The sequence below is a fragment of the Scyliorhinus canicula genome, chromosome 13 (assembly GCF_902713615.1).
Source record: "Scyliorhinus canicula chromosome 13, sScyCan1.1, whole genome shotgun sequence".
Classification (NCBI taxonomy): domain Eukaryota; kingdom Metazoa; phylum Chordata; class Chondrichthyes; order Carcharhiniformes; family Scyliorhinidae; genus Scyliorhinus; species Scyliorhinus canicula.
This window is the reverse complement of record NC_052158.1, coordinates 26,663,916-26,685,432: the sequence shown is the minus strand read 5'-3', so window position 1 is coordinate 26,685,432 and position 21,517 is coordinate 26,663,916. Positions and strand designations below refer to the sequence as shown.

At 53.0% G+C, this 21,517-nt stretch overlaps 1 protein-coding gene across 2 annotated transcripts in view; it reads right to left on the bottom strand.

Annotated features, from left to right (window-relative positions):
• Positions 1-6,020: 6,020 nt before the first annotated feature.
• Positions 6,021-21,517, bottom strand: part of LOC119976002 (pre-mRNA-splicing factor ATP-dependent RNA helicase DHX16-like) — a 57,937-nt gene continuing 42,440 nt past the window's right edge. For both annotated transcript variants that reach the window (XM_038816026.1, XM_038816025.1), the window contains exons 17-21: positions 20,653-20,720; positions 18,537-18,699; positions 15,472-15,633; positions 14,540-14,713; positions 6,021-6,747 (exon numbers count right to left, since the gene is read on the bottom strand). In XM_038816026.1, the coding sequence (XP_038671954.1) occupies positions 6,619-6,747; positions 14,540-14,713; positions 15,472-15,633; positions 18,537-18,699; positions 20,653-20,720 (696 nt within the window). In that variant the 3' untranslated portion in view covers positions 6,021-6,618. The remainder of the gene's footprint in view (positions 6,748-14,539; positions 14,714-15,471; positions 15,634-18,536; positions 18,700-20,652; positions 20,721-21,517) is intronic.

The window sequence follows — 21,517 nt, the reverse complement described above, 5'->3', positions numbered from 1 at the left end:
GTAACCCAATAACCCCATTTAACCTTTTTGGTCACTAAGGGCAAGTTTATCATGGTCAATCCACCTAACCTGCACGTCTTTGGATTGTGGGAGGAAACCGGAGAACCCGGAGGAAACCTACGAAGACACGGGGAGGACGTGCAGACTCCGCACAGACAGTGACTCAGCGGGGAATCGAACTTGGGACCCTGGCAGTGGTAGCTACTTGTGCTGCCCACAAATAGTCTGAGCCCTGCTCGCCAAGGAGAGAGGGAGGTTATCACAGCTCCAAGTCTGACTTGACACCATCAACCACGTAGTGTAATTAAACTTTTGAAGTGAGGCCCAATTGTGGGCCACCTGGACCCCCAGATAATGAAAGCTAGCTGGTCTTGGCAAGGCGAAAGGTATCATCCCCAGTTGGGCTCTCCTACCTAGGGGGGGTTGACCCGGAAGCATTCACTCTTGTCCAAGTTCAACTTGTACCTAGAAAAGGAGCCAAAACACCGAAGCAGCTTCATTATCTCATCCATAGGGGATATTGGGTCTGTAATATAGGTAATGTAGGTTATCCGCGTAGAGACACCTGACGCCCCATTGAAGGAACTTAAGATTGTGAAGTAGAGCTTCAATTTAAGGCTACCGGTTGTTCTTGAGCATTGCTGAAACTCAGTAGAAAATCAAGTTAAAAACTTGTTAGGTGCAAATAAGAATTGTTTTATTTGGAGTTCATTGGTTACAACTTGAAAATCATTTAAAAGGTAGTTTGTAGACAATTTGATTTTCTTCAAAGAATCACAGGAATTATCTTCTGAGACAGTAGCCTGAACACAACTTTAAAAGTCAAAGGCTGAAGTCAAAGTATGAAAATGAAATATGAATACAGAACTCTTTTCTAATTCTCTTCCTTTACTTTATGGCTCTCTCTGTCTCTCGCTCTGGCTTTCTGTCTTTCTCTCCTGTCTTTCTTTCTTTCTGTCTCTCCTTTCTTTCTTTTCTCTCCTGTCTCTCCTTTCTTTCTGTCTAAAATGGTGGCCAAATCATCCATGGATATACTATTTCATATCTGTCTTAAGCGATCCGATCACACCCCAATATAATCCTAATTGGTTTGATTTAGACTCAAACACATTTGATTTGATAACAAGCCGTCCATCTTCACGATGTAACATTGCTTCCAATTGTTGCTTGTCTGCAACAATGGAGACCTTATGTTATCTCATCGTACTATGCGAGGCATAATTCCGAAAATATAATTCAAACTGTCTTTTAATGTTGGAATCAAATATATATATTATATTTGATTTGATGTTTTAACTGTCCATTTATTAAAAACAAGGCAACACAGTCTAAAATGCTTCAGCTATTATAATCGTGGGATGTGATTTACTCTAATCTGAAATGGCGTGAGAATCTTATTCTTATTCCTCGTTGCCATGGATTCAACCCTTGTCCTTGGAAAAAATGTAATGTTTTTATCAGACTTCTGTGTTTTGCAAACTCATGACTGAGTTTGGAAATTGTATGTTTCTTTCATTTTAAAACTGGGAATTAATATTTATGCTTTAGCCAGCTTTTTACCTATATTAAGTGTATTTGAAATACCTGGTTTCTACACCCATCCCTCCCCGCGTTATCGCCCTCCACTTAACAGAGGACCTCAACACAATAGCAAGCCAAAGCAAACAGGAACGGAAACAGTGGACATCCCTATCTCGTTCCCCTATTCAACAGGCAGCAGCCAGAGTTCAGAGCATTCGTATGAACACTAGCAGTGGGGGTCCTATACAGCCGTCAAATCCAGGAAATAATCTCAAATCCAACTCCAAACCTCCCAAGAATCTCAGATATTCCCATCCGTGGCTATCAAATGCCCTTTTGGCATCAGGGGAGCAATCACCTCCAGTTTGGGCTGAGGAGGGGAAAAGGACAATGTTTAGCAGGTGATATATATTGGCCGACAATTGCCAACCCTTAACAAAGCCGGTCTGATCCTCCAAGATCACCTCGGGAGGCAGGGCCCCAGCCACAGCATCAACACTTCAGCAAGTAACTTAATACCCACATTTAAGAGTGAAACAGGTCACTACAACTCATACTCTATTGGGTCTTTGTCGTTCTTGAGAATCGAGGAGATAGAGACCTGTGTGAGGGTAGAGGGCCACGAACCAAAGGATATGGAATCATTAAACATATCCAGAATTAAAGGTAAAAGCAAATTACTACGGAGGCTGGAATCGGAAACAAAAACAGAAAATACTGGGCAATCTGAGCTCTGACAGCCTCTGTGGAGAGAGATGGGAGCTAACCTTTCGAGTCTGGATGACTCTTTAAAGCTGACAAAGAATTAAAGGTACCAACTGCCTCGCAAACCTCTTATAAAATTCAATGGGGAGGATATCTGCACGAAGGGCTTTACCAAGCTGCATCAACCATTGCATTTCACAGCGCCAGGGTCCCAGGTGCAATTCCCCGCTGGGTCTCTGCCTGTGCGGAGTCTGCACGTTCTCCCGGTGTCTGCGTGGGTTTCCTCCGGGTGCTCCAGTTTCCTCCCGAAAGTAGCGCTGTTAGGTGAATTGGACATTCTGAATTCTCCCTATGTGTACCCGAACAGGCATGGAATGTGGCAACTAGGGGCTTTTCACAGTAACTTCAATGCGACAATAAAGATTATATTAAAAAATTTGATTGGTATATGCTAATTTAATGTAATCGAATCTCAAAGAATAACTATCTGTACCATAAATGAATCTGGGTTTTTTGGTGTCCAAATTGGAATGCAGAGAGCCCTCGCTGCAGCTTGTAAATAAAGACTAGTTTTTAAACTCCAAAAACCTTCATGTGGTCCCTCACGAGAGTGAGGGTCAAGTACCCGACATTGCCTTATTCAAAAAACATGCCCCTCAGGTGTTGCAACTGGTCCACAGCTGTCTGTTGACAATAGCTCAAATTGTGTTTGCAACTATTTCCTCCTTGCCAACAACGCCGGGATTGGGGCAAGTGAGTACTGGTGGTTCACCTCAAGAATGGAGTCCACCATCCTCTGCTGCTCTGACCTCGCCGCCGCTCCGACCCTCGCTGCCTTCACTATGTGCATTTTGTAGGAGATAATCTACCAGCCTGAGAACTGCCTTAACGGCATCCCGCAGCGCAGGTGGCGAGATTGACTCACTTTCTTTTTTTAAAATCATTTTTATTCAAATTTTCACAAAAAAGAAAACAATAACAGAAAATTCTAAGAACAAAAAAAACAGAACCCCCCCTCTGTAAATACAAAAGAGAAACAATAAATTAACGCCCGTCGTTGGCAAAAAACAGATATTCAACCAAAAACAAAAAGACAACCCCCCTCCCCCCCCCCCCCCCCCCCCCACCCCACCCCAGCACTTGCTGCTGCTGCTGACCTTTTGTTTTTACCGTTCTGCCAGGAGATCTAGGAATGGTTGCCATCTCCTGAAAAACCCGTGCACTGACCCCCTTAGGGCAAATTTCACCCTCTCCAATTTAATAAACCCCGACATATCGTTGACCCAGGCCTCCACGCTTGGGGGCCTCGCATCCTTCCACTGAAGAAGAATCCTCCGCCGGGCTACTAGGGACGCAAAGGCCAGAACACCGGCCTCTTTCGCCTCCTGCACTCCTGGCTCCACTGCAACCCCAAATATTGCGAGTCCCCAGCCTGGATTGACCCTGGATCCTACCACCCTCGATACCGTCCTTGCTACACCAAAATTCCCCGAGCGCTGGGCATGCCCAGAACATGTGGACATGGTTTGCTGGGCTCCCTGAGCATCTAATACACCTATCCTCGGTCCCAAAAAACCAGCTCATCCTTGTCCCGGTCATATGAGCCCTATGCAGTACCTTAAACTGTATGAGGCTAAGCCTCGCACACGAAGAGGAGTTCACCCTTTCTAGGACATCCGCCCACATCCCCTCACCCAGCTCCTCCTCCCATTTATCTTTCAGCTCCTCCACCGAGGCCTCATCTACCTCCTGCATCACCTGGTACACTTCCGCGATCCTCCCCTCTCCAACTCATACCCCCGAGAGCACCCTGTCCTGGACCCCACGCGGCGGCAGCAGGGGGAACCCCGCCACCTGCCAGAGATTGACTCACTTTCATTAAATTTAAGATATTCCCCAATGGCGGTGGACATGCATTCACAAAATGCATTGTCTGCTAATAACGTCGTGCTCAACCTCCATGTCAGACCCTGACTCTAGTGCCAAATCACGAAGTGTGAGAGGCATGGTCCAAAATGACAACTGCTGAGTAACTAGCTGCTATCCAGAACAGAGGAGACCTCTCCAACACACACACACACAAACAAAAATCGATTTGCGTGTGTACCTGATGCACGTGAGAAAAATGAAAAATCGTTATCACCTGGGTGCAAAAAGCTACACGAATCCACAACCCACCCCCCCCCCCCCCCCACATCTGTTTCATGAAAAACAACAAAGCTCTGGCCACGCCTGATGGAGTCAGAGATTTTGGCCTTGGGCCGATCCAGTTCAGAACACAACTTAAGTCCCCACCGTAAACAAGCTGATGAGATTCCAAATTGGGGAGGTCAGCAAATAAGGAACATAATCCATATCGCCCCAGTTTGGAGCATACCCGTTAGTGGAGCGGCTGGACTCCAGACGCTGCCACCGGCATCATTTCTGCTGATCAGCTCAGAGAGGCCTCCGATTCCGTCGCCGAACTTCCACTATCCGCCTTTTATACCTGACTTTTCTGGACATTTCACCTATATAGGATGGTCATCACATTAATTAGGTGGGATTTCAAAAGAAAATACCTCCTGAAACGAAGAGAAAAGAGCAGGAAGTGCAGTACACCTCGTGCAGACTAACTGGATTGAAGGATCATTTTGCAATAGGAGGGGGTTGTACAGAACAAATTCCAGAGATTAGTGCAACAGGCACAACCACCAACGATTAAAATCAAGGATGCTCAGGAATGACTAGAATGAGATGAGCAGAGTTCCTGGAGGGTTGGTGGAGTTTACAGAGATAGGGAGGAACGAGGGATTGGAGATAGTTTTAAAAAATGTTGCGAATTTTAGAAACAAGGCCTTGCCTTGCGTGAGTCTCAGCCCCACAACCCAAAGATGTGCAGGTGGATTGGCCATGCTAAATTGCCCCTTAATTGGAAAAATATAATTGGGTACTTTAAACTTATTGGGAAACATTCTGTCACTAAGACACATTGACTATAGGGTGCTGAGGGAATCCTCAGGCCTCTCAGTCCTGTCACGTTTAAAAAAATATAATTTAAAGTGCCCAATTTATTTTCCAATCAAGAGATAATTTAGCGCGGCCAATCCATCTACCCCGCACATCCTTGGGTTGGGGGGGGGGAGCCCTATGCAGACACGGGGAGAATGTGCAAACTCCACATGGACAGTGACCCAGAGCCAGGATCAAACTTGGGTCCTCGGCGCCGTGAGGCAGCAGCGCTAACCACTGAACTGCCCGCACAGATCTGTCACTACAACACACTGACTGGAGGCTGCTGAGGATCCAGTGACCAGGCCTCTCCGTTCCTGTCACTACGATACACTGACTATAGGCTCCTGAGGGAATGAAATGACCAGAACACTCCATCCTCACTGAGACACGTGGCGGCACGGTGGCACAGTGGCTAGCACTGCTGCCTCACAGCACTAGGGATCCGGGTTCAATTCTGGCCTCGGGTGACTGTGTGGAGTTTGTACGTTTTCCCCTGTGTCTGTGTGGGTTTCCTCCGGGTGCTCCGGTTTCCTCCCGCAGTCCAAAGACGTGCAGGTTAGGTGGATTGGCCACGCTAAATTGCCCCGTAAGTAGGGTGCTCTTTCGAAGGGCCCAGTGCAGACTTGGTGGGCCGAATGGCCTCCTTCTGCACTGTAAATTCTATGATCTATGACACACTGAGAAGAGGCTAATGAGTGAAGCAACCAATTGGAGCATTAGGAGAACCTATTGCACATATTCTACACAGGTTGTAAATAATAACAAATGAAAGGCAGAAGCTTTAGCAGGAAGACCAACGGTTTTCTTTTACATACAAATGCCAAACTTTATTTGAACCCTCAATAATGGGCAGCTCTAGGCTGGCACAGCCATCCTGTGCTACACATATACAAAAGTGAATGAGTCCTGAGTGAATCAGGCACTGCTGCAGGTTGTAACTGAGTCAAGCTCTGTGGCAGCTGCTCCTGGCTCCGGCTCCATAAACAACCGAGCTTTTAAAACGGTAACTTTCCCCGCTTGTTTATTTAGACAAGGCTGCGATTGGTCACTGTGATCGCGGCATGAAGCCAAACCTGCCTGGGTATGGTGGGAGTGACCGTCGGTCATGGGCCTTCTCGGCCTAGCCCTGAGCTGTCGCCGGCTGGAGCGTGGCAGATTCCTCACAGCGACGAGAATTCCATCCGACCTGGGCGTCAAATGCAATCCCGGGAACGCCGGCGGAACCGTATTCGAGGTTGTGATCCACACGATATTCATCTGTACGTAACGAACACTCAGGAGCAGTGACACTGGTCAGAGGGGGAGGTGGAACTGCCCTGGGAGAGGGGGGTGGGGGATGCCAAGACTGGACAGGCAAACGGCTCACGTTTGATCCCCGCGGACCGCCGTCACCTGCCCTCAACCCAGCTCCTCCCGGGCCTTCCCCACCTTCTTGGGCATCTTCTTGCTTGCCGCGTCCTGCAGCTCTTTGGACTTGTAGTAGTGTGGGGCGACCTCCAACAGCCATCCGCTGTCGATCTCGATCACCTGGGACAGAAGGGCAGGTTTGAGACGGCAGCACAGAGTTTAAAGGTACCCGCCACAGAGATCGAGAAGGTGGCACACTCGGAGAGGAGGTGGCAATGGAAACATACTCATTGCAAAACTGAGAAGGCGGCAAGACCATCATCAGGCCCCATCAATAGGGTGAGGAAACCCAATCCCATTCGCAAGTCTGCTATCAGACAGGATGCCAGCCCTGGACAGGGTGGGCGACGCAGTATTCCCAAACTGAGCACTACCCGACACGGATGCCAGTCCTGGACAGGGTGGGCGACGCAGTATTCCCAAACTGAGCACTACCCGAAACTCCCCGCCTGGACAGTGCAAACCTCTTGGACCGAGTCAGAATGCTGTGGGTTCAGGATCCCCTCCGGTGAAATATAAAAGCCTAGCCGACGCTGCCAGTGCGGTGCTGAGGGATTGCTGCACTGCCAGTACTTCCGCCTTTGCGGAAGAGACATTAAACGGAGAGCCCTTTCTGCCCTCTCAGGTTGGCTGTAAAAGACCCCAACGTGGCCACCACTTTGAAGAGGATTGGGGTGATTTCTCCCGGGTACATTAATTCGCCTCGACCAATGTCATAAAAGGCAGATGTGCTGCTGGGTGGTAGCGACACGTTTAAATTTTGGTGTGAGTGAGAGTATAAATAGCAGAGGATGGTTATAATCCATCGACTTCTGGGTTATGGGCCCAGCACGCTTCCGCTGTGCCACTCTACTCCCCCAATGTCTTAAAAAACATGTATTTTCTGGCTGGCTGGGCTAAACAGTCTTTTGCTGTTGTGGGAACATAAAGAAATAGGAGCAGGAGTAGGCCATTTTCCCCTTTTAGTCTGCTCCGTCAATCAATAGGATCATGGCTGGTCTGATTGTGGCACCAATTCCGCTTTGCTGCCTGTCCCCCACCCCCCAAAACCCTTAATCCCCCTTTTTTCTAATAGAACATACAGTGCAGAAGGAGGCCATTCGGCCCATCGAGTCTGCACCAACCCATTTAAGCCCTCACCTCCACCCTATTCCCGTAACCCAACAACCCCTCCTTACCTTTTTGGTCGCTAAAGACAATTTATCATGGCCAATCCACCTCACCTGCACATCTTTGGACTGTGGGAGGAAACCGGAGCGCCCGGAGGAAACCCACGCAGACACGGGGAGAACGTGCAGACTCCGCACAGACAGTGACCCAGCGGGGAATCGCACCTGGGACCCTGGAGCTGTGAAGCCACAGTGCTAACCACTATGCTACCGTAGTGGTGCCCGAGCCCCTTGTCAATCAAAAATCTGTAACTCAGCCTTGAATATATTCAATAACCCGGCACTGCTCTCTGGGGGAGAGAACCCACAGACCAACCACCCTCAGAGACAAAATTCCTCCTCCCCTCCATCTTAATTAGGAGACGCCTTATTTTGAAACCGTCTCTCCACCCTCCTCCCCCCAAACCCTTCATCCTTCTCTGGTTACCTCGGTGCGTGTGGGGGTGAGCTAGGAATGACAGGCTCAGCTGGTGATGCCCTCCAAAGGTGCATAGTTGCCGCCTCTCACTGAGCTGGGTTTACACCGGGATATTCAGAATGAGATACCAAAGTCAGCTGCACTCCCATGGAGGGGGTGGGTAACCATAGAGAGTGGGAGAGCGGGCGTGGGAGAGCAGGCACGAGTGCACGGGCACGAGAGCGCGGGAGAGAGAACGAGTGAGAGACTGAGAGAGAGAGGGACCGAGAGCGAGGGACCGAGCGAGAGGGTCCGAGAGGGAGGGTGCGAGAGGGAGGGTGCGAGAGGGAGGGTGCGAGAGGGAGGGTGCGAGAGGGAGGGTGCGAGAGGGAGGGTCCGAGAGGGAGGGACCGAGCGAGAGGGTCCGAGAGGGAGGGTGCGAGAGGGAGGGTGCGAGAGGGAGGGTGCGAGAGGGAGGGTGCGAGAGGGAGGGTGCGAGAGGGAGGGTCCGAGAGGGAGGGTCCGAGAGGGAGGGTCCGAGAGGGAGGGTCCGAGAGGGAGGGTCCGAGAGGGAGGGTCCGAGGGAGGGGGACCGAGGGAGGGAGACCGAGAGAGAGGGACCGAGAGAGAGGGTCCGAGAGAGAGGGTCCGAGAGAGAGGGTCCGAGAGGGAGGGTCCGAGAGGGAGGGTCCGAGAGAGGGGGTCCGAGAGAGAGGGACCGAGAGAGAGGGACCGAGAAAGAGGGACCGAGAGAGAGGGACCGAGAGAGAGGGACCGAGAGAGAGGGACCGAGAGAGAGGGACCGAGAGGGAGGGTCCGAGAGGGAGGGTCCGAGAGGGAGGGTCCGAGAGGGAGGGTCCGAGAGGGAGGGTCCGAGAGGGAGGGTCCGAGAGGGAGGGTCCGAGAGAGCGGGACCGAGAGAGAGGGACCGAGAGAGAGGGACCGAGAGTGAGGGTCCGAGAGAGAGATAGGGACCGAGCGAGAGGGTCCAAGAGAGAGAGAGAGGGTCCGAGAGAGAGAGAGAGAGAGAGAGAGAGAGGGAGGGTCCGAGAGAGAGAGAGAGAGAGAGGGTCCGAGAGAGAGAGAGGGAGGGTCCGAGAGGGAGGAACCGAGAGCGAGGGTCCGAGAGCGAGGGTCCGAGAGCGAGGGTCCGAGAGCGAGGGTCCGAGAGAGAGGATCCGAGAGAGAGGGACCGAGAGAGAGGGTCCGAGAGGGAGGGTCCGAGAGGGAGGGTCCGAGAGGGAGGGTCCGAGAGTGAGGGACCGAGAGAGGGTCCGGAAGAGAGGGTCCGAGAGCGAGGGTCCGAGAGCGAGGGTCCGAGAGCGAGGGTCCGAGAACGAGGGTCCGAGAGCGAGGGTCCGAGAGCGAGGGTCCGAGAGCGAGGGTCCCAGAGGGAGGGACAGAGAGGGAGGGTCCGAGAGAGCGGGACCGAGAGAGAGGGACCGAGAGTGAGTGTCCGAGAGAGAGATAGGGACCGAGAGAGAGGGTCCAAGAGAGAGAGAGAGGGTCCGCTAGAGAGAGAGAGAGAGAGAGGGAGGGTCCGAGAGAGAGAGAGAGAGAGAGAGGGTCCGAGAGAGAGAGAGGGAGGGTCCGAGAGGGAGGGACCGAGAGCGAGGGTCCGAGAGAGAGGATCCGAGAGAGAGGGACCGAGAGAGAGGGTCCGAGAGAGAGGGTCCGAGAGAGAGGGTCCGAGAGAGAGGGTCCGAGAGGGAGGGTCCGAGAGGGAGGGTCCGAGAGAGAGGGACCGAGAGAGAGGGTCCGAGAGAGGGTCCGAGAGCGAGGGTCCGAGAGGGAGGGAACGAGAGAGAGGGACCGAGAGGGAGGGAACGAGAGAGAGGGACCGAGAGAGAGGGTCCGAGAGAGAGGGTCCGAGAGAGAGGGTCCGAGAGCGAGGGTCCGAGAGAGAGGGTCCGAGAGCGAGGGTCCGAGAGAGAGGGACCGAGAGAGGGTCCGAGAGAGAGGGTCTGAGAGAGAGGGTCCGAGAGAGAGGGTCCCAGAGGGAGGGACCGAAAGGGAGGGACCGAGAGCGCGGGACCGAGAGCGAGGGACCGAGAGAGAAGGTCCGAGAGAGAGGGACCGAGAGGGAGGGTCCGAGAGGGAGGGTCCGAGAGGGAGGGTCCGAGAGAGAGGGTCCGAGAGAGAGGGACCGAGAGAGAGTGACCGAGAGGGAGGGTCCGAGAGGGAGGGTGCGAGAGGGAGGGTGCGAGAGGGAGGGTGCGAGAGGGAGGGTGCGAGAGGGAGGGTGCGAGAGGGAGGGTCCGAGAGGGAGGGACCGAGCGAGAGGGTGCGAGAGGGAGGGTGCGAGAGGGAGGGTGCGAGAGGGAGGGTGCGAGAGGGAGGGTCCGAGAGGGAGGGTCCGAGAGGGAGGGTCCGAGAGGGAGGGTCCGAGAGGGAGGGTCCGAGAGGGAGGGTCCGAGAGGGAGGGTCCGAGAGGGAGGGTCCGAGGGAGGGGGACCGAGAGAGAGGGACCGAGAGAGAGGGTCCGAGAGAGAGGGTCCGAGAGAGAGGGTCCGAGAGGGAGGGTCCGAGAGGGAGGGTCCGAGAGAGGGGGTCCGAGAGAGAGGGACCGAGAGAGAGGGACCGAGAAAGAGGGACCGAGAGAGAGGGACCGAGAGAGAGGGACCGAGAGGGAGGGTCCGAGAGGGAGGGTCCGAGAGGGAGGGTCCGAGAGCGAGGGTCCGAGAGAGAGGGACCGAGAGAGGGTCCGAGAGGGAGGGTCGAGAGGGAGGGTCCGAGCGAGGGTCCGAGAGAGAGGGACCGAGAGAGGGTCCGAGAGAGAGGGTCCGAGAGAGAGGGTCCCAGAGGGAGGGACCGAAAGGGAGGGACCGAGAGGGAGGGACCGAGAGGGAGGGACCGAGAGCGAGGGACCGAGAGGGAGGGACCGAGAGGGAGGGACCGAGAGCGCGGGACCGAGAGCGAGGGACCGAGAGAGAGGGACCGAGAGAGAGGGACCGAGAGAGAGGGACCGAGAGAGAGGGACCGAGAGAGAGGGACCGAGAGAGAGGGACCGAGAGAGAGGGACCGAGAGAGAGTGACCGAGAGAGAGGGACCGAGAGGGAGGGTCCGAGAGGGAGGGTGCGAGAGGGAGGGTCCGAGAGGGAGGGTCCGAAAGAGAGGGTCCGAGAGCGAGGGTCCGAGAGCGAGGGTCCGAGAGCGAGGGTCCGAGAGGGAGGGTCCGAGAGAGAGGGACAGAGATAGAGGGTCCGTGAAAGAGGGACAGAGAGAGAGGGTCCGAGAGGGAGGGACCGAGAGAGAGGGACCGAGAGAGCGGGACCGAGAGAGAGGGTCCGAGAGAGAGGGTCCGAGAGCGAGGGTCCGAGAGGGAGCGAGAGAGTGGGACCGAGAGGGAGGGAACGAGAGAGAGGGACCGAGAGAGAGGGTCCGAGAGAGAGGGTCCGAGAGCGAGGGTCCGAGAGCGAGGGTCCGAGAGCGAGGGTCCGAGAGCGAGGGTCCGAGAGAGAGGGACCGAGAGAGGGTCCGAGAGGGAGGGTCGAGAGGGAGGGTCCGAGCGAGGGTCCGAGAGAGAGGGTCCCAGAGAGAGGGTCCCAGAGGGAGGGACCGAAAGGGAGGGACCGAGAGGGAGGGACCGAGAGCGAGGGACCGAGAGCGAGGGACCGAGAGCGAGGGACCGAGAGAGAGGGACCGAGAGAGAGGGACCGAGAGGGAGGGACCGAGAGCGCGGGACCGAGAGCGAGGGACCGAGAGGGAGGGACCGAGAGGGAGGGACCGAGAGAGAGGGACCGAGAGAGAGGGACCGAGAGGGAGGGTCCGAGAGGGAGGGTCCGAGAGGGAGGGTCCGAGAGAGAGGGTCCGAGAGAGAGGGACCGAGAGAGAGTGACCGAGAGAGAGGGTCCGAGAGGGAGGGTGCGAGAGGGAGGGTGCGAGAGGGAGGGTGCGAGAGGGAGGGTGCGAGAGGGAGGGTGCGAGAGGGAGGGTCCGAGAGGGAGGGACCGAGCGAGAGGGTGCGAGAGGGAGGGTGCGAGAGGGAGGGTGCGAGAGGGAGGGTGCGAGAGGGAGGGTCCGAGAGGGAGGGTCCGAGAGGGAGGGTCCGAGAGGGAGGGTCCGAGAGGGAGGGTCCGAGAGGGAGGGTCCGAGAGGGAGGGTCCGAGAGGGAGGGTCCGAGGGAGGGGGACCGAGGGAGGGAGACCGAGAGAGAGGGACCGAGAGAGAGGGTCCGAGAGAGAGGGTCCGAGAGGGAGGGTCCGAGAGGGAGGGTCCGAGAGAGGGGGTCCGAGAGAGAGGGACCGAGAGAGAGGGACCGAGAGAGAGGGGACCGAGAGAGAGGGACCGAGAGAGAGGGACCGAGAGGGAGGGTCCGAGAGGGAGGGTCCGAGAGGGAGGGTCCGAGAGGGAGGGTCCGAGAGCGAGGGTCCGAGAGAGAGGGACCGAGAGAGGGTCCGAGAGGGAGGGTCGAGAGGGAGGGTCCGAGCGAGGGTCCGAGAGAGAGGGACCGAGAGAGGGTCCGAGAGAGAGGGTCCGAGAGAGAGGGTCCCAGAGGGAGGGACCGAAAGGGAGGGACCGAGAGGGAGGGACCGAGAGCGAGGGACCGAGAGGGAGGGACCGAGAGCGAGGGACCGAGAGGGAGGGACCGAGAGGGAGGGACCGAGAGCGCGGGACCGAGAGCGAGGGACCGAGAGAGAGGGACCGAGAGAGAGGGACCGAGAGAGAGGGACCGAGAGAGAGGGACCGAGAGAGAGGGACCGAGAGAGAGGGACCGAGAGAGAGTGACCGAGAGAGAGGGACCGAGAGGGAGGGTCCGAGAGGGAGGGTGCGAGAGGGAGGGTCCGAGAGGGAGGGTCCGAAAGAGAGGGTCCGAGAGCGAGGGTCCGAGAGCGAGGGTCCGAGAGCGAGGGTCCGAGAGGGAGGGTCCGAGAGAGAGGGACAGAGAGAGAGGGTCCGTGAAAGAGGGACAGAGAGGGAGGGTCCGAGAGGGAGGGACCGAGAGAGAGGGACCGAGAGAGCGGGACCGAGAGAGAGAGGGTCCGAGAGGGAGGGTGCGAGAGCGAGGGTCCGAGAGGGAGCGAGAGAGTGGGACCGAGAGGGAGGGAACGAGAGAGAGGGACCGAGAGAGAGGGTCCGAGAGAGAGGGTCCGAGAGCGAGGGTCCGAGAGAGAGGGTCCGAGAGCGAGGGTCCGAGAGCGAGGGTCCGAGAGAGAGGGACCGAGAGAGGGTCCGAGAGGGAGGGTCGAGAGGGAGGGTCCGAGCGAGGGTCCGAGAGAGAGGGTCCCAGAGAGAGGGTCCCAGAGGGAGGGACCGAAAGGGAGGGACCGAGAGGGAGGGACCGAGAGCGAGGGACCGAGAGCGAGGGACCGAGAGCGAGGGACCGAGAGAGAGGGACCGAGAGAGAGGGACCGAGAGGGAGGGACCGAGAGCGCGGGACCGAGAGCGAGGGACCGAGAGAGAGGGACCGAGAGAGAGGGACCGAGAGGGAGGGACCGAGAGAGAGGGACCGAGAGAGAGGGACCGAGAGAGAGGGACCGAGAGAGAGGGACCGAGAGAGAGGGACCGAGAGTGAGGGCCTGAGAGGAAGGGACCGAGAGAGTGGGACCGAGAGAGAGGGTCCGAGCGCGAGGGTCCGAGGGAGCGAGAGAGAGGGTCCGAGAGAGAGGGACCGAGAGGGAGGGACCGAGAGAGAGGGACCGAGAGAGAGGGACTGAGAGGGAGGGAACGAGAGAGAGGGTCCGAGAGAGAGGGACCGAGAGAGAGGGACCGAGAGAGAGGGACTGAGAGCGAGGGTCCGAGAGAGAGGGACCGAGAGGGAGGGACCGAGAAGGGCAGCACGGTGGCGCAGTGGGTTAGCCCTGTTGCCTCACGACGCCGAGGTCCCAGGTTCGATCCCGGCTCTGGGTCACTGTCCGTGTGGAGTTTGCACATTCTCCCCGTGTTTGCGTGGGTTTCGCCCCCACAACCCAAAGATGTGCAGGCTAGGTGGATTGAACATGCTAAATTGCCCCTTAATTGGAAAAAATGAATTGGGTACTCTAAATTTATAGAAAAAGAAAAAAAAAGGGAGGGACCGAGAGAGAGGGTGCGAGAGAGAGGGACCGAGAGAGAGGGACCGAGAGAGAGGGTCCGAGAGAGAGGGACCGAGAGAGAGGGACCGAGAGAGAAGGACCGAGAGAGAGGGACCGAGAGAGAGGGACCGAGAGAGGGATCGAGAGAGAGGGACCGAGAGGGAGGGTCCGAGAGGGAGGGTCCGAGAGGGAGGGTCCGATAGAGAGGGACCGAGAACGAGAGAGGGACCGAGAACGAGAGAGGGACCGAGAACGAGAGAGAGTGTGTCTTTGTGTGTGTGGGGGGGGGGGGGGGGGGGGGGGGGGAGAGGAGAGGGTGGGGGGAAAAGTACCTGTCTCATAAACTCCTTCGTGGTGAAGACAAGCTCGTGGTAGATGAGCCATCGGGGCTGTTCCTCGAATAGGCTGCTGTTTGGGTGAATATAGACCGCCTGTTGGTGTTTGACTGTCTTGTAGCCGGTTCGGGTGAGGCGGGCCGTGTGGTAGAAGAAACCGGCGGTGATGGTCTTCAGAGAAAGGGGAGAAGAGCTGTACGTGAGAACACTGCGCAAACCTCCAAATCCCACAAAGACACATTGTCCTCCCAAACACATTGTCCTCCCAGGTGTCATCACTGGGAGCCCACTGCGCAGATCAGCTAATTTTAAGGGTCAGCTAACCTCGCTTCTCCTCGTCCATGAGTGGCCATGTTTATTGAAATCAACATGAAACAGTCTGCGGTGGTGAAATTGTATAGCACAGAAAGAGGCCATTCGGCCCTACGTACTTATACTGTTCTAAGGTGTTTGCAAAGAGAAACTGTATTTATAAGTGATCTTTGAACTACATTGGGTTGCTTAATTGGAATATGCATAAATATAACTGCAGGTGTCGGGAGCAAGGTAAACTTTTTCCTTTTAGTTTGGAACTGTTAAACGTAAATTCTGTTACTTTGTTGTTGCAAATGTGATTTGTTCAGTGTTTAAATTAGTTTGTTTTAACATAAAAGATATTTATTAGTCAGTGTTATCACTCCTGTGACGAAGTATCCTTTGCGCAGAATTTTACAAATTCTTGTCTGGAATCTTAACACCGGCCTTTTGGTGGATCTATCCAATCAGCCCCACTAATTGAGCGCATTGAATGGCTGAATGGTCTCTTTTACTCTCACATTTCAGACTCTACCCCCCAACTCTGATCATGGGTGCTGCTACTGCGCTAGCCCAGCTACTTACAGCGAGGTCCTGAGCTACAGTCAGCTACAGCTTCTAATCCACACACTCACCTTGCGGATAAGGATGTTATCGCCAGCAGACGATTTCATCTCTACCTCAATCCTCTCCATCAGACCTTCGAGCTGCTCACGGACATCCCGGGCTCTCCGCATGGAACGAAACTGAATGAAGTTCTCGTAACACCACTGTGTTGAATAGGCGCTTTCAACCCACTGCAGTGTGTGTGGGGGGTGGGGGGGGGGGGGGGGGGGGGGGGGGAGAAAGGGAATGAAAGGTTTACACAACCCCAGAATATAAACAGATTTACACAGTCCCCCAATACAGGGAGATTTACGCAGTCCCTAAAAGCAGGAAGTTAGACAAACCCTGAATACTGAGGGTTACACAATCCCATAACACAGGGAGAGTTACACAGTCCAATAATACAGAGAGTGTTACACAATCCCCTGAACAAAGACTTACACAGTCCCTGGATACAGAGAGAGTTACACATCATGAATACAGGGGGAGTCACACAGTCCCTGAATACAGAGAGTTCCACAGTCCCTGAATACAGAGAGTTACACAGTCCCCAAGTGCAGAGAGAGTTACACACTCCCTGAATACAGAGTGTTACACAGTCCCTGAATGCAGAGAGTTACACAGTCCCTGAATGCAGAGAGTTACACAGTCCCTGAATGCAGAGTTACAGTCCCTGAATGCAGAGTTACACAGTCCCTGAATGCAGAGAGAGTTACACAGTCCCTGAATACAGAGAATTACATAGTCCCTGAATGCAGAGAGTTACACATTCCCTGAGTGTAGAGAGTTACAGTCTCTGAATACAGAGAATTACACAGTCCGTGAATGCAGAGTTTCACAGTCCCTGAATACAGAGAGAGTTACACAGTCCCTGAATGCAGAGAGAGTTACACAGTCCCTGAATGCAGAGAGTTACACAGTCCCTGAATACAGAGAATTACACAGTCCCTGAATACAGAGAGAGTTACACAATCCATGAATGCAGACAGAGTTACACACTCCCTGAATGCAGAGAATTACACAGTCCCTGAATGCAGAGTTACACAGTCCCTGAATGGTGAGAGTTTCACAGTCCCTGAATACAGAGTTTTACACAGTCCGTGAATGCAGAGTTTCACAGTCCCTGAATGCAGAGCGAGTTACACAGTCCCTGAATGCAGAGAGAGTTATACATTCCCTGAATGCAGAGAGAGTTACACAGGCCCTGAATGCAGAGAGTTACACAGTGCCTGAATGCAGTTACACAGTCCCTGAATGCAGAGAGAGTTACACAGGCCCTGAATGCAGAGAGAGTTACACAGCTCCTGAATGCAGGGAGAGTTACACAGTCCCTGAATACAGAGAGAGTTACACAGTCCCTGCATACAGAGAGTTACACAGTCCCTGAATGCAGGGAGAGTTACACATTCCCTGAATACCGAGAGAGTTATACAGTCCCTGAATGCAAAGAGAGTTACACAGCTCCTGAATGCAGGGAGAGTTACACAGTCCCTGAATACCGAGAGAGTTATACAGTCCCTGAATGCAAAGAGAGTTACACAGTCCCTGAATGCAGGGAGAGTTACACAGTCCCTGAATGCAGGGAGAGTTACACAGTCCCTGAATACCGAGAGAGTTATACAGTCCCTTAATGCAAAGAGAGTTACACAGTCCCTGAATGCAGGGAGAGTTACACAGCTCCTGAATGCAGGGAGAGTTACACAGTCCCTGAATGCAGGGAGAGTTACACAGTCCCTGAATGCAGGGAGAGTTACACAGTCCCTGAATGCAGGGAGAGTTACACAGTCCCTGCATACAGAGAGTTACACAGTCCCTGAATGCAGGGAGAGTTACACAGTCCCTGAATACAGAGAGTTACACAGTCCCTGAATGCAGAGAGAGTTACACAGTCCCTGAATGCAGGGAGAGTTACACAGTCCCTGAATGCAGAGAGAGTTAAACAGTCCCTGAATACAGAGAGTTACACAGTCCCTGAATGCAGGGAGAGTTACACAGTCCCTGAATACAGAGAGAGTTACACAGCTCCTGAATACAGAGAGAGTTACACAGTCCCTGAATGCAGAGAGAGTTACACAGTCCCTGAATGCAGAGAGAGTTACACAGCTCCTGAATACAGAGAGAGTTACACAGTCCCTGCATACAGAGAATTACACAGTCCCTGAATACAGAGAGAGTTACACAGTCCCTGCATACAGAGAGTTACACAGCTCATGAATACAGAGAGAGTTACACAGTTCCTGAATACATAGAGAGTTACACAGTCCCTGAATACAGAGAGAGTTACACAGTCCCTGAATGCAGGGAGAGTTACACAGTCCCTGAATACAGAGAATTACACAATCCCTGAATGCAGAGAGAGTTACACAGCTCCTGAATACAGAGAGAGTTACACAGTCCCTGAATACAGAGAGAGTTACACAGTCCCTGAATGCAGAGAGAGTTACACAGTCCCTGAATGCAGGGAGAGTTACACAGTCCCTGAATACGGAGAGAGTTACACAGTCCCTGAATACGGAGTGAGTTACACAGTCCCTGAATGCAGGGAGAGTTACACAGTCCCTGAATGCAGAGAGAGTTACACAGTCCCTGAATACGGAGAGAGTTACACAGTCCCTGAATACGGAGTGAGTTACACAGTCCCTGAATGCAGGGAGAGTTACACAGCTCCTGAATACAGAGAGAGTTACACAGTCCCTGAATACAGGGAGAGTTAAACAGCTCCTGAATACAGGGAGAGTTACACAGTCCCTGAATACAGGGAGAGTTAAACAGCTCCTGAATACAGGGAGAGTTACACAGTCCCTGAATACAGGGAGATTCACACAGTCCCTGAATACAGGGAGATTCACACAGTCCCTGAATGCAGGGAGAGTTATACAGTCCCTGAACACGGAGAGAGTTAAACAGCTCCTGAATACAGGGAGATTCACACAGGCCCTGAATGCAGAGAGAGTTACACAGCTCCTGAATACAGGGAGAGTTACACAGTCCCTGAATATGGAGAGAGTTACACAGTCCCTGAATATGGAGAGAGTTACACAGTCCCTGTATACAGGGAGATTCGCACAGTACTGACAGTTGGGTGCTCCATCACCTGTGTGTAGACATTTAGCAGCACCAGGTGGTCACCACCCGGCAGGAAGAAGTTCATGCGAGCGTTGTCCGCATGCACCACCTTGTCTTTGGGTCGGTAGAAAATGGCATTGTTGACCGACAGCATGGCTGCAATGGTTAGGATCTCCTCTGAGCATTGGTACCTGTGGATAGAGCGGAGTGGCAATGAGTACTTTGGAGTCTGTGGCAAGTCTCTTCACCTGGTGTGTGTGTCCGTCCCCTCCCCGGTTAACATTAAGCAGCAGAAACTCAGGCAGATCTTGTTCACCTTTTGGGTTGGTTTTCTCTCTCATTAATTCCATATGGTTTTAATGGGAATGGTAGTCTTAAAGATTGAGAACAGTCAGCTAATGGAGAAGAATGTTGGAATCGGTTCGGTGAGGTTCTCCCAGACTAATGCCTCCAATGGGTGGGTAGTCTAATGAAGACCGTTTGGATAAGCTAGGCTTGTATCCACTAGAGTTTAGAAGAGGCGACTTGATCGAAACATTTAAGGTGCTGAGGGGTATCGACAGGGTGGACGTGGAGACAATGTTTCCTCTTGTCGGAGAATCTAGGACCGGGATCACTGTTTAAACATAGAGTTACCTACTTAAGATGGAGATGAGACAAAATCTTTTCCTTCAGAGGATCACGAGTCTCTGGAATTCTCTTCCTCAAAAGGTGGTGTAAGCAGAGTCTTTGAATATTTCTAAGGCACAGCTAGATAGATTCTTGGGAAATAAGGATGGGTAATGGATTATTGGGGGTCAGCGGAGTGTAGATTCAAAGTTTTTTGGGTTTTTTTTTTAGTAAACTTCGAGGGTACCCAGTTATTTTATTTCTAATTAAGGGTCAAATTATTGTGGCCAATTCACCTAACCTGCATATCTTTTTGGGTTGTGGGGTGAGGCCCACGCAGACAAAGGGAGAATGTGCAAACTCCACACGGACAGTCATCCGGGCCCAGGGTCGAACCTGGGTTCTCAGCGTCATGAGGCAGCAGTGCTAACCACTGTGCCACCATGCCACCTTTGAAGTTAGTATAAGATCAACCTTTGTGGTATTATGTGAAGCAAATAATGGCATGATGGGAAAACTAGTCAAGTCTTCTTGGTACAATTGAATTTAACCTAAGACACAGATTCAGAATACACATAGACAGCATGTCCTGAGAGTCTAGATAAGGCTTGAACCTAGAAGTAATCTTAATACATAACAAGCTGAACAACTATTTCTTCCTGTTCCTAAACAACTTCTTCCCTTTCTTAAAACAAAGACAAGATAATGATATGAAACTCAAGTCCCCTGGAGGTCAGCAAGGTGATGCCATGGTAACGATTATTACTTATGTTTACTTTTGATCAAATTCCTAACCGAGTTGTATTCATGTTATCTTGATCCTATAATGTATAAGAATCGCCTTCTTTTCCTGTAATATCGCAGACTTGGGACGGACTCCGCAGTTTGTAATTGACTGCCTTCCGACTCCAAGTTTCTGCCATTTCTGCTAGCAGTTCTAATTAGTGAATAAAGTTCAGTTTTGCTTATCCAATGAATGCTGTTTGAATTTCTCTATCACAGTCAAGACGCGGGGAAAATATAAAATACAACACCTTGATCTTATTAAATGGCAAAGCAATTTGAGGGGCTGAATAGCCTGACTCCTGCTCCCTGTGCATATATAACATTAACAGATATCACGGGGAATTGGTCTCCAAGGAGGGAAGTTGAGACAAGCATGAGGTGGTGCTAGGAACAGTGAGTCTTTCAACTGTGCGAGTCAGGAGCAAAGGCCGAGGTGACATTGACCAGACCGAGAGGAAGGAAGGAAGAGACTGACAGCAAGAACGACCTTTATGAAGACGGGCCAGAGGAATTCCAGTGATCCAATCCACAGCCTACCAAGCCATCTTTGTAGGTAGTATACATGAAGCTGGGGTATCTCTTGTTTTATGTGGGTAATTTAAAGGTTAATAGTATTATGATTAATAAACTTATTGATCCTTTCAAAAATAACTATGTGAGTCATGAAGACAGAAGAACAGGCCTCGCTCGGCTGACTGGCCATTTCTCTCCCTTACCCGTGGGGCTAAACAGCATTGATCGCGACTTACTTCTCGGAGGCCAGGATCATTTTTGACAGCATGGGGTCCACAGGCAGTTCTGCCATCCTGCGGCCAAGCTGGAACGACAGAGACGTGGAAAAACGTCAGGGAAAACAGGATACTGGAAAAGCGCCCGGCATAGAGGGATTAAGATCAGGGGAGGGCGGCAGCAGATAAAGAGAGGGGGGGGGGGGGGGGGGAAGAAGAGGAATGCCGGTGGAATGCTGTATTGAGGAGAAGCTAATGCGATCTCCTTGAGAAATACAAAGTAATGCAATGGTGCGGTTGAATTAAATTCACACAATAGCACCAGGGCTGATACAAATCTGGAGGTTATAGTGAGATGACACCAAGCTTGAGTTTTAAAGCCTGCAGATTGTAAGAGGAGGGTGCGACTGAACGAGGTCATGAGCTAATGGGGAGAGAGTAAGCAGAGAATGGTGCAATTCAGGGGCAGTTAGTGGCGTAGTAGGAATCTGCAGTGTAGAAGGAGTCTATTCGGCCCATCAAGTCTGTACCAACCCTCTGAAAGGCCACCCTACCTAGGCCTAATTCCCACTTGATCCCCACACTCTGTAACCACACCTAACCTAACCTTTGGACAGTAATTGGCAATTTAGCATTGCCAATCCATCTAACCTGCACATCTTTGGACTGTGGAAGGAAACCGTAGCACCCGGAGGAAATGCATGCTGGCGTGGGGAGACACACAGACAGTCACCCAAGACCGAATTAAACCCGGGTCCCTGGCACTGTGAGGCAGCAGTGATAACCACTGTGACACAGTGCCGCCCTAATGTCACAGAAGTACTAATGCAGAGGCCCAGGTTAATATCCTGTGGACATGGGTTAAAATCGCAACACAGCAGCTGGT